The sequence below is a fragment of the Podarcis melisellensis genome (assembly GCF_964234715.1).
Source record: "Podarcis melisellensis genome assembly, chromosome: 3".
Lineage (NCBI taxonomy): Eukaryota > Metazoa > Chordata > Lepidosauria > Squamata > Lacertidae > Podarcis > Podarcis melisellensis.
In genome coordinates, this window is record NC_138530.1 from 11,831,778 (window position 1) to 11,844,866 (window position 13,089).

The window sequence follows — 13,089 nt, forward strand, 5'->3', positions numbered from 1 at the left end:
CGGGCTCGCTTGAGAAAAGGGGGGGGGACTTGGAAAGTGGGGTGGTGGCTTGGAAGGAGAGATTTCTGTGCGCCCCCCCCCCTTGTCACACACATGCACGGGAGCGAAACTGGGTCGAGGTAGTTTTCCTTGGGATTTGCATGTCTTTGCAGTCTCGCTTGCTGGTGCGGCGGCAGCCCCGGGGGGGGGGAGAAAAGGGGCTGGGGGGGTGTTGCTGTTGTGCGGCTGGCTGATGTGGGGCTCTTTCGTAGGGTCGCTTCCTTTCTTTCTCCTTCCTCTTAAAGCACGGGCAGAAGAGGAAGAAAGAGAGTGAAGTCGAAGACATACATCCGTAGGAAGCGTCGGGGGAAGGGTTTTTTTTTGGGGGGGGGAATCCCTGAAAATGATCGTCGATGGCCTCGCGACCGCTCCTTTTCTGGACGAGGGGCATAATGAAAACCCTGTTGTCGCCGCTGCCCTGGCTACTTTTTGAATTTTATCGGGGGAACTAGCTTGGACGTATTCTTCCTGAACTCGTGGAGCATTTTACGGAATTACTGCAACGGAAGGGACCTCATACAGGCTTCTGGTTTTGTTTTGCTTTTCTTTATTTTTGGAAAATCCTGATTTGTTGTCTTTTTTAACAAAGCTCTTGAGATGGAAAACGAGATTTTCACACCTCTTTTGGAGGTCTTCATATCCAGCCCTCTTGTTACGTGGGTAAGCATTAATTCACTATTCAGTGGCAGAGATTTCAAATGTGTGTGTGTATGTATGTGTATAATTTCTTACGGTAGAGACCAAGACGAAGTATGTCATTGTGATAATTCTGTTATAGGTTAAGACATTTGGACCGTTAGCTGGAGGAAATCCAACAAACTTGGACGAATATGTTGCACTTGTGGATGGAGTTTTCTTGAATGAAGTCATGCTTCAAATGTAAGTTGTTTTATTGTATGATTTGGTGTCTTCTGTATGCCACTTTTAGCAGTTGGTCTAAGAATGCATTTATTTCTTGTGGTCACTTTTTCTGCTTACTTGGGAACATAGTTCAGTGCCTTAACATATTCCCAATTGTTTGTACTGCTTCTGTGTGCAGCTGTTTCCTGGCAGTTGTATATCCACAAGAATTCAGCAGAAGTGGGGAGATGCAAAATTGCTAGGCAGAAGTAACACAGGATTCGGTCCAGTAAAGGGTTAAGTACTGCATCTGGTCTGAGAATAATTGTACTCAGATGAAATGTTCAACTCTAAGCTTTTTATATTTGCCGTATAAGCTCAGTATACATTTTAATGTTTTGTAGAAACCTTCCAGGTTTCGTCCCTCATATGTTATCTGTGTGGAGCTTCAGATCCCTGATTTTGATCAATGTTTAAGACAAAATGCAATAGTGCTTGCAAACTGATCTTAATTTTACTTGGGAAGGAAACCCCATTGATTTCAGCAGTTTGTTTAAATGAAAGTTGCACTTAATTATTCTGTGCTGTAATATACTTCAGAAACACAGCTCAGAACAAAAGTTTGAGGGAAATCTGTTGAGGATAGTATTTTGGTTCAATGGCATCATTTTGTAGTGATCATTACAAAGGCTAGTCTGTCCCCAGTTTGAATTAATATTGGAAAACCCAGCAGAAATGGATTCATATTTTAAACCTTATGGCTAAGTGATGTTAATTTTTGTATCACTAATATGGATGGAAGAGGCATATATTCATTCTATTTTTCAGTGGTGAGATATCTTAACAAATAAAGTTGTGGGAAATTAAAAGTAGTTTTATAAGAAATAGGGCACTCCCAGAAGCAGCATGTTTCCTTTGAGATGAACATTGCCACAAGAGGTTTCCCCAGTTTTTGATGAGAGATGAATGCCACTAATGAAATGGCTTACAACTTGCTGCTAAAACATTTTTAGACTACACAGGACTAAACCTAAAAGTAACATTTCCACATCCTGAATTGGGAGCAAAAATGTTTTAGTCCTGTGTAGTCTATTGTACTTTGTTTGCCCAAGAGCTGTTGCTCATAAGCTAGTGATTCAACATGTGGAAATCATCATGCATGAATCAACATCTGTGAAAGATATGAGCAGCAACAAGTACTGTTGTTAAAACCTTCTGATTTAAGTAATATTCAAAGGGTTCCCAAATTAAGGATGCATGCAGTTAATAATGGCTATGTATAAAAAAGTCTAGTATGAAGTCAGACTTCACTGACATGAAATTTCAATGAATATGATTACTTGAAGCCAGAGATTACAATTTTTTGTTCTTTAATAAAGTTGTATAGCTGGATGATTACTTTCAGTATAGTCAGAAACATAATAGAATTTAGGATGTCATTCTAAAGACTAAGAGCCTTGTAATGTACTCATTTCTTTGCTGTTGGTGCAGTGGAGAATTGGAGATGATCCTTTGGTAGAGATGGAAATTCTTTCTTCTTATATGGAATAGTGTGTACTTTTGTTGAAATCTCTCTACCGTGACTTATAGTAGCTTGGGCACAACAGAACCTTGTTTAAACTGCTTTGTAGTTTTACCATCATTTTATGAAGATTTAGATTACTCTTGGTACTCAGGGTGGTGAGCCACTAGGATTTTATTCCTGAGAGTTATGGACCTAGCTAGCTTCCAGAATGCTTAGGCATAGTGATGTGTTTGGGATGGGACAGGCAAAGGTAAAGTTGATGCTGATTGATGACCTGATGTGGATTGGAGGTTGACTGAGGCTGTTGAGAAAATAGTTCCCAGAAAAACACTTGTGGTCTTCTCTTATTTACAGTGGAGGTTTTTGGCACTGGAGTATCAAGGGAGACAACAAAGAGTGGCAGAGAAATTAGTCTGCATCTGACTCATCACGCCACACCTGTACTATAACAGTGTCAGTGATAGAAAATGCTCTCTTCTGCTACCATTGTGTCTGAATAAAGGCAGCTTATTTTTGATACCATTTAAGCAGAGTTGCTTGGGGTAATGATAATTCAGTTTGCTAGCTGATTTGCAAAAAAAGTCAGTCGCATACAACTTGACTTGGATATCACATTTAGAGTACAGCTGTACCAAGTGCTCATGTGCAGAGATTTTCTGACAAAAACCCCTGATTTAAGGAGAGATGCAAAATGCTTCTCTCTGCTGCTCCTTTGGCACCATTTTCTTCTCCTTCACAATGTGACCCCAGCTAATTAACAACCATACAGCAACTATGAAATAACACTGCTATATAGATGATCTAGATTGGGTACATTTTATCCCAAGGTCAATTAAATTAGCACAAACTCTGAATTGGTATTGGGAGGGTAGCAAATATTTTAATCAGGAGTCTACAAAAGCTACTTGGAGCATCAACCACCACACCCTTTAACCACAGGGCCTTTTGACAAACCAATTGGCAAACTAAAATGAACCTCAAGATGTTTGATTCAGCATTCTCTCTATGTTGGTTCTATACCAGGAGAGGGTTCACTCACTCAATGTTAAGTGGGACACTTTTAAGACAGGCAGAGGGTCAAGTGCTGCTTCATAGTTGCTGTATGATTGGGGCAACCCAGTCAGATGGACGGGGTACAAATGTTGTTGTTGTTAATAATTAGCTGGGAGGCATCATAAATTGCATATTCCACTACTACAGTTGACTGTCTTACCTAGGCTGTGGTCCAAGTTTTCCAGTGAATCTGAACAGCATAACAATTTAGGAAACCCTTAGTTATCTTCCAGCAACTCCTGTAGCCAAGCTAGTGCCAAACATATTGCTCTGCTTTCCTTTGGACCACAAAAAATGCTGAGAGAGCAGAGATAACATGGGAGGATAGCCACAACAGACGCTGTAATTCTTCAACAGTTTGACTTCACCCCCAAAGGCACACTTCTCCACTGTCTCCCAAGACAGATAGATGCCAACCACAGTTAACAAATCATTTTAAGATTTAGGACAAGACTGCACATGAGGTTTACTTATAGTTTGACCTTGAGTACAAACTTCTCACCCCAAAAAACAGAAAGGTGGTGGTGTGGATATAGACCTGGGACTCCAGTGTAGTGGACATGAACCTTTTGTCCCCCTGAAATAATAGAGGACTCCCCATGCCTACAATTTTCTTAGGAAATTTTTTCCCCAGGCATGGGGAGTGGGTGGCTGCTTTGGTTCAGGACCCTAGCAAGGTAAAGGCTTAAAGTACCACTATGCCCCATGCATTCTCCTGCATGCAAAGACAGGCTGTAGCGGATTGAGTGAATGAGACCAATAGTGGGTCCAAAGGTCAATAAGCCAGTTTCTGCACATGTTGTAGAGGGAAATAAGGGACAGATGGGGATCTTCAAACTGGGGAGGTAGCCCATCTAGGAAAAGGAAAACTCTGACCCCAAACCTCCGCTGCTTTGAGGGACCGAAGAAAAGGCTAAGGAATAAACCTTACACAAAACTAGAGTGGAGTCCCTAAGATGCTTGGATGGCCCTTGTACGCCTCATTCTGGCAACTTTTGCAGCCTAGCTGGTACCAATTGTATGCTTTGATTTCCTTAGGACCACATCAGGCCAGGGGGCGGGGGCAGTGTTTTGTCATGTGGGCAGCTCGGAACCTCCACATATTCTGCCCAGGCTTGCACTCCGGAGAAGTCACTTCAGTGTTCCTAATGCAGCAAAAACAACAGTTTGACTTCATCCCTGGAGGCATACTCCATTGTCTAGGGTCCTGAACTGATAAGGATCATGCTGCTTATGCTGACAGTTCTTTGAAGGGGAAACCTAATGATAATTCCATAACTGGGGTACCACTGTTGAGAACTGATGATTTTCATATCTGGTGGTAGAAGACATTGATAGAAGATATTAATGTGCAGAAAATATTAATGATAATGTGCAGAAGATATTAATGATAATAGGATAGGTGCTCCTAATCAATAGCTTTTCTATATTTAGGTCAGGTCATGTATAGGAGCTACTTTCATAGGCTCCAGTATCAAAAGAAGCTTGTCAGTGTACTTTCCAGTCCTACACAGATTCTCACTTCACTACCATGCCATGAATAGACTTTGGTAACTAAATGTAACCTTTCTCTGAAATTCAAAACTCTTCCAAATTCCTTGTGAAAGCCAGTCCAATAAAATGGGTCTCTTCTTTCAAGTAGCTTTATCAGCTTTTGCAAATCAGGACTTGAGATTTCTCATGAGAGAGAGGACTCTCTGTGCTGTGCTGTGATGAACAATACTCACAATCAATTCAGTTTAACAAATAAGGCATCAGCTGCAGGATATTCCAGCTACATCCCCTCCTTTATTGTATTCAGCCACCCCGGGATCAGAGGGGCTGGCTCTGCTTAAAAACAAGAAGAAATCTGGAAGCTTTTAGAAACAATAAAAATACTACTACTACTACTTTGGCGATCACTCGTAGCCGAGTAAGATTGTCTTCCATGAACATGGTCTTAGCGGTGAGTCCGTAAGTGACTGTGGAGGCCAATTCTGGATCCATACATCCTTCCACAGTAGGGACATAGGTTTCCGGGTGGGAGTTGATGATGGTGAGGGTTCCTTCCTCTTAGCACATTTCTCCCTTTTGTTCTGAGTTTGAGCATCTTCCAAGTCCATGACACCTGTGGTAAAGGTGTTCTCCAATTGGAGTGCTCACAGGCCAGTGTTTCCCAATTGTCAGTGTTTATACTACATTTTAAAAAAGATTTGCCTTGAGAGAGTCTACATTTTAAAAAAGATTTGCCTTGAGAGAGTCTTTAAACCTCTTTTGTTGACCACCAGCATTACGCTTTCCATTTTTAAGTTCTGAACAGAGTAGTTGCTTTGGAAGACAATTATCAGGCAATTATCCAAACAACATGACCAACCCAACCAAGTTCATGTTGAAGAATAATTGCTTCAACACTGGTGATCTTTGCTTCTTCCAGTACACTGGCAGTAGTTCAACTGTCTTCCCAAGTGATGTGTAAAAAATTTTGGAGACATGATTGATGGAATCTTTCAAGGAGTTAGAGATGGTGTTTATAGGTGGTCCATGTTTCACAAGCATACAATAAGGTTGGTAGTACAATAGCTTTGTAAACAAGCATTTTGGCTTCCCTGTGAATGTCCCAGTCCTCAAACTCTCTACATTTCAATCGGGAGAAAGCTGGATTTTGGCATCGGTGTATGCTGATATCAAAGAAAAAGTGCTGTTTACTAGAATTTGCAGCCAGTGGTGAAGGGACTACCGTATTTTTCGCTCTATAACACGCACCAGACCATAACACGCATGTGGTTTTTAGAAGAGGAAAACAAGAAAAAAATTTTTTTAAACAAAATAGTGGATATATGATTTTTGTGGTTCATGCTGTGGCCACAGACATGTGATCTGACAGTGAGTTTGGAGTAGCCCAATGCAAAAATCCTGAGGATCCATGTGGATCCATGCTTTGTAACCACGGAGGAGGGAAGGAAGGGGAACCATGGATCCTCTGCTCACGACTGCAGCAGATCCCCCCCGCCACCCGCAGGCATTCGCTCCATAACACGCACAGACATTTCCCCTTACTTTCTAGGAGGAAAAAAGTGAGTGTTATGGTGCAAAAAATACGGTAAATAGACGGTGATGATTTCTGACCTGTGAAGCAGGAAGTTTGGATGTGGAGAGGCTTATTCCAGCAGGATGTTGGGAATAGCTATTTCGTAAGGCAAGGCATGGGATATAGGAAAATAGATGAGAGCTGTTGGAGGATGCTTGGTCCTTGAAGTACTCAGGGGCAATAGGGTTGCTGGTGAATATATTTTGGTATGCAAGATATGAAAAGGTAGCATCTTTTGATGGAGATTTTTATTAGCTAATCACTGCCCCTTTGCACATGAAAGCAGCGGGGGGTAACTACAGGTAATATCCAACTAAGTCATACTCTGCATAGTCCCATTGAAATCAATGGATCAGAATAATTGTGGATTCCACATTTGTTTCAAAATGAAATTAACCAGCACAGCAGCAAAAGAAGATGTGTAGAGCCCTCCTATTCCCTGTTGCATATACTCCTGCCAGAGGTGAAACCATTTGCACTTCAGTAGGGAGGGAGTTCCAAAATCGGGGGCCACCACAGAAATGGGCCTTTTTTTCATGAAGCTTATTGCCCTCGAGCTGTACCTCGAGTTGCAAACGCCTCAGGTTACAAACTCCGCTAACCTGGAAAAGTTACCTTGAGTTGAGAACTTTGCCCCAGGATGAGAACAGAAATTGTGTGCCAGTGGCAGCAAGAGGCCCCATTAGCGAAAGCATGCATCTAGTTAAGAACAGTTTCAGGTTAAGAACGGACCTCCAGAAAGATTTGAGTTCATAACTAGAGGTACCACTGTATTACTGAAATGAAGGTATTTTTAATCACTTTAATCATACTAGCCATAACTTGAAAGAAATGGCTAGAATAATGATGTGATAGCTTATTTGTTGTGTGGAGGGACTGAAGACATCGGATCTTTTACAAACGTCTTCCTTAAGTGTTTATTGATTTGAATATAATGGCTGTTAACAAACAGTCCAAAGCATCTGTTTAAAATATCATTTTCCCCATTCAGTTGTTCAGTAAGGCTTTTCTGTTCCAGCAGAACAGATTTTATTTCTGTTATGCCATGTTCCCTTCAGTTGTCTACATTTCCCATTGTAGGTCACTGTTAGGGCAACTTTATATATTCATTCCAGGGCCCATAACTAGGTCACTTGTGTTGAAGGCTCATATTAAGTGAGGCACTGACTGCATTTTTTTCCTAAGTAGGATCCCTACCCCCCACACCAGTCAGGTGATTACTTCAAACAATTTAAGCAATAAATGATGCAGACATAAGCTACAATACAGATAGAAATATAAGTATAAGCAGAATATAGTCATGGCCATATTATTTTAAGTTATAGCATTGTAAAAAAGACACAAGGTTGGACATTATAACTTATGGAAACAAAACCTTTCAAGAGAAGTAAAAACCATTCCTTTAAATTTATTTTCTTGCACCTTTTGCTGAACCCTGAGGGGGAAACATAAGTTTTATATATACTGCAATTTCTATTATTTTAAAATAACAATTCTGTTGTAGTGGAAGGTTCTGTTAATTTCCAGTGTTGGAGAATACATCTTCTAGCTGCTATTACCAGATTCTCTATAAGGTGTTTGATATTAACTGATAGGCTGTGATCTGTTGGGTTTTATTGATAACCTGATTCTGAAACCCCTGGAGATTTGGGCAGATTCATAAAATGTGTAGAAAGTGTGCCCTTGAAACCCTGAGCTGATGAGGGAAGCTACAGGAGGGGGTAGGTCTAGACTCCTTATCTATGTGTTCTTTTTCCTATTTAAAATAACAGAGCAATCCTAATCTTAGGCTAGGGTCTGGGAAGGTCAGCTGAAGCCTTGCAGGCGTCTACTGTCAAGGGCAAGAGGGAGCTGGGTGCATGCCTCCCCGCCCCCCTTTTCCCCTTGCTATGCCAGCTTCAAGCTGGTATAGCTGAGGAACCAGAGGATCAGACTCACAAAACTTTACTCAGTGGATGTAAAGCTGCTGGCACAATGCCCTAAAATGGCATTTTAGGGTTTTTTCATGCTGAACAGCTGGCAGCAGCTTACAGCTTGTTTGGGTTTACTGTACCTTGAGGCCTCTGACATGGGAGAGCTGCCTCCAACATAACAGCACTCCTTTCTGCCAGTAGAGAGAAATTTATGTGCTATCATAGTCCTACCTTCCTACCTACCTACCTACCTTCCTTCCTTCCTTCCTTCCTTCCTTTTACTTGATCAGAAAAATTCTATATGTAAACAAATGGCATTGCTGCCATGACATCTATTTTGGCTCTAATGTTATGGAGGAAAGTATTTTAAACTAAATAACTGGATAGCAGTGAAGTTTGCACTTCTGGTTTCTGAGCAAAAGATGAATTATTTGTATCAGTTTGTTTCTTCAATTCACATTTCAGAATTTGTCAACTGGGATTAAGGAAGCAGTATTTTTAATTTTAAAGGCTGCTGTACACACATTGAATTTAAGTGACTATATTTTAATGCGTCCTCTTAACTGTTCATAATTATGCCTTGAAAGCGAAAATATATGCACTTTTTTAAAAAAAGCTTGTGGCTATTTATGTCATTTGAAAATGTTGTAAGTGGGTTTATTGTGTCCACTTGGCAATGATTCGCTCCTGGGATGCCTGACAAAATACATGTTTGGTTTTGCTTGAACGTAGTAAATAAAACAAGTTTGTTTCAGTATATAAAGGAGCACATGTAGTAGTTAAACTAAAATGTAACAATAGTGCAACTGTTTTCACAGTTTGTGCTGCTTTGAGGACACAGCTGTTTAAATTAATGTAAAAAAATACTTCCTGGAGTTAAATTTCTGATTTGTCTTCAAGATCTCACAATCTTCTTTCTTAGCCATTTTTTGTTATCAGTAATTCTAAGATCATTACTATTTCTTTTGTCTACAAATAATCCTCTGATCATTCTGTCTTTCCTAGTTTTATGTCCTTCTTTATCCTCTGATTTTCATCTTTTTATTTAAAAATCCCGATTTGTTTTGTGGGTTGATGTATAAGATAAATTTTCTTTGGTCTTTTCCCCTTTTAATTCTTTTGATCCGTAATACTGGATAGTCTGTGACAGTAACTGTATCAACAGTTAATAATATATTTGGTGTAGCCTGGTGCAGAAAATAAGGGTATAGGAAAAAGTAGTAAATTTTGTCCTTCAGAAGCTTTTTACCCTTAAGGTTTCTGTGGGAGGGTGAATTATTATTGCCCCCACAATGCATTGCAGGACAATGTACACTAAAAACAGCAAAAACACAGTTGAAAACAACACACACCAAATATATATTGATATAGATACAGATATATAGTGTGTGTGTACACACACACACACACACACACACACACACACACACACGGAGAGAGGGAGAGAGAGAGACCCATGACAGAGACCCTTCATTCAGCTGGGAAGGCCTGTTGGAACAAAAAATGTATTCAGTTGTTAACACAAAACGCAGATAGTGTTGTATTTTGCAAGGAATCAGGTTGGTTGGCATCCATTTGTGTCGGGAGACAATGGATGAGTGCCACAAAACAGATGCAGCCATACTAAAGCACTGCTCTAAGTCTGAATGCATCAAAGCAACATAAAATTCTATTTGGTAATCAGATATTCAGTTTTCTGTCGAACACAATCATCTTTATAATGCACAAACTTAGATTTTCTCATCCCAGCCAGAAGTCGGTCCAATTATCAGTTTTCAGCAATCTGGTGTCTTCAAGTGATCTTTCCCAGCAGCCCCAGGTAGTACTACTAATGTGAGTTCTACTTCAGAAGATAATGATTTTTTTTACCCTGATATAAAATAATAATAATAATAATAATAATAATAATAATAATAATAATAATAAAAAATTTTATTTATATCCCGCCCTCCCCAGCCAAAGCTGGGCTCAGGGCGGCTAACAACAATCAAAATAGTTCAACATTCTAAAAACATTCATTATAAAATTAATTAAAATCAAATTAATGGCAACCATCAAGCAAAATTCTGTGCAGGTTGCCAGAGGAGGGAGTCAGGCTGTGCCCTGGCCAAAGGCCTGGTGGAACAGCTCTGTCTTGCAGGCCCTGCGGAAAGATGTCAGGTCCCGCAGGGCCCTAGTCTCTTGTGACAGAGCGTTCCACCAGATTGGAGCCGCGGCCGAGAAAGCCCTGGCTCTAGTTGAGGCCAGCCTAACCTCTCTGTGGCCTGGGATCTTTAGGATGTTTTTATTTGCAGACCGTAAATTTCTCTGTGGGACATACCAGGAGAGGCGGTCCCGTAGGTACGAGGGTCCCATTAAAGGTTAAAACCAGCACCTTAAACCTGATCCTGTACTCCACCGGGAGCCAGTGCAGCTGGTATAGTACTGGATGAATATGATCTTGCAGTGAAGACCCCATAAGGAGTCTCGCCGCGGCATTCTGCACCCGCTGGAGTTTCTGAGTCAGTCTCAAGGGCAGCCCCACGTAGAGTGAGTTACAATAATCCAGTCTGGAGGTGACCGTCGCATGGATCACAGTGGCTAGGTCAGGGCGAGAGAGATAAGGAGCCAAATGCTTAGCTTGGCGGAGATGAAAAAATGCCGCCTTTGTTATAGCTGTAATCTGTGCCTCCATAGAGAGGGAGGTATCAAAGATTACACCCAAACTCTTAACGGATGGTGCTGGCACTAATTGCACCCCCGCAAGATGGGAGTTGCCCCCTCAATCCCATATCGCTCCGTCCCAGCCAGAGGACCTCTGTCTTCGAGGGATTTAACTTCAACCGGCTCCCACGTAACCATCCAGCCACAGCTTCCAAACATCTGGTCCGTGTATCTGGGGCCGAGTCAGGATGGCCGTCCATCAACAGATAGAGTTGGGTGTCATCGGCATACTGATGGCAACCCAGCCCAAATCTCCGGACAAGCTGGGCGAGGGAGCGCATAAAGATGTTAAAAAGCACATAAAAGAGGCACATATATCTGAAGCTTGTCTTGGAAGTCTGATTTTGCATTTCAGCATGCAGCCCCCACATGGACCTCATGGTCCCAAAGCACTAATCTTTCTCCCCTGCTCCATATCAGCACCCTGATGGGGAATTGCACACAGCAAACGTTTTGAGTGGAGACTTTCCCCTGCCAAATCATGCTTTCTTTTTCATTCTCTTCCTGTATTTATGACTTAATGCTGAGACATCAAGCAGGAAGCACCTGAGCTGATGCACTCTAGCAGCACTCTAGACTTTATTTAGTGAAAGGAAATGTTGATAGTCAAAACCTTTTATAGAACCATTTTTCTTGCTACCTTTATTTTTTCTTTGTTTTTGTTTATGGAAAATGAATGCCTTTTTTGAATTACTTTTTCCTCTTAGGAAACCTAAGCGCAGTATAATAATAATAATTTTTGTTTGAAGTACTGTTTATAAAGGAATGGCTTTCTTGTTTATGTCTAGTGGAATAATATTTCTTAAAACTGAGCTTGTGATGAGGTAGCTTGTATCATGAACAGTTGCTTAAGGGAAGAGAATGGTGTCACCCATCCAAGCATAACTGTGAATGAGAAACTTGGCACATATCCTTAACACATCAGCGTGAACATGAGACGGCTCTGTTTCAGCTCACAGATTTCCTCAGTATTAACAGTTAGCGATGCGTGACATTATGTTTGCTTTCAACTTTGGCATCTTAATCACAGGATCACCCATACTTTCCTGCATGGGCAAATATACTATTAGAATGAATTGTGAACCAATGTGATCAATTGTCACAAGCATTATCTTGTCACTAGCTCTGTTAAACAGTAGCCATAGCCAGCTATCTCATAAGAGTGCTTACTTTAGATATTCAGAATATTTGTGACTTTCTAGTACAAAACTACTCAGATTTGAAGTCATTTTTGTTGGTTTTCTAAAAAAAATTTCATTCCATACAGAAATATTTTACTTCTAAGGTTCTAAATCCACAACCTCATAGAACTATCTACAGAAGGCTGTCAATTTTCCTTTATTCCTGGGTGAAATATCTGTATAACATAGATGAAATGTCACAGAGCCATATTAGCTTCCTCTCTTTTAAAAAAGTTAAATCTGATAACTATACCACTATGTTTGAATCTTATAATATAATAATATAATAGAGCTGGTTGAAATTGCTGATTGGAATGCTTTACTGGTAGTTTTCAAATTATCAAGTACAGCCTTCATTTATTCCACCTGCCACTGCTTACAGTTTGCAAACCAGAACAGATTAATAGATAAGTTATAACATACCAGTACAGACCCAGTGTGGAATCCTTTTCCAGTACAGACAAGTGCTGAAATGGATTTTGTGCATGTAGTCCATTTTAGACTTTCAAAAATTGACAAAGTATGTGTCATGTTCACAAAATATAAAACAGGAAGTTAGACAAACTCTTCCTTTTGAGTAGATATTGACGTACCATTAGTTTGGCAAACGGGGGCATGCCGGAAAATATGGGACATTATAAAAACATAGTGACAAAAATTGGCCATGTTTCACATTCATTTCACTAATACTTTCAAGAGGCAGTCCTTCAGAGATACTGAAAGACTATCTCTTTTAGGCAAAAGTCTTTTAGCTCAAGAGTTTCACTG

The 13,089-nt window shown here is 40.6% G+C and overlaps 1 protein-coding gene across 5 annotated transcripts in view; it reads left to right on the plus strand.

Annotated features, from left to right (window-relative positions):
* Positions 1-11: 11 nt before the first annotated feature.
* CCDC88A (coiled-coil domain containing 88A) overlaps positions 12-13,089 on the plus strand; it is a 74,788-nt gene continuing 61,710 nt past the window's right edge. For 3 of the 5 annotated variants that reach the window (XM_081903591.1, XM_081903588.1, XM_081903589.1), the window contains exons 1-2: positions 13-699; positions 818-918. In XM_081903591.1, coding sequence (XP_081759717.1) covers positions 637-699; positions 818-918 — 164 coding nt within the window. In that variant the 5' untranslated portion in view covers positions 13-636. Of the gene's footprint in view, positions 700-817; positions 919-13,089 lie in introns of all 5 variants that reach the window. The other 2 variants (XM_081903590.1, XM_081903592.1) reach the window with 1 other exon arrangement.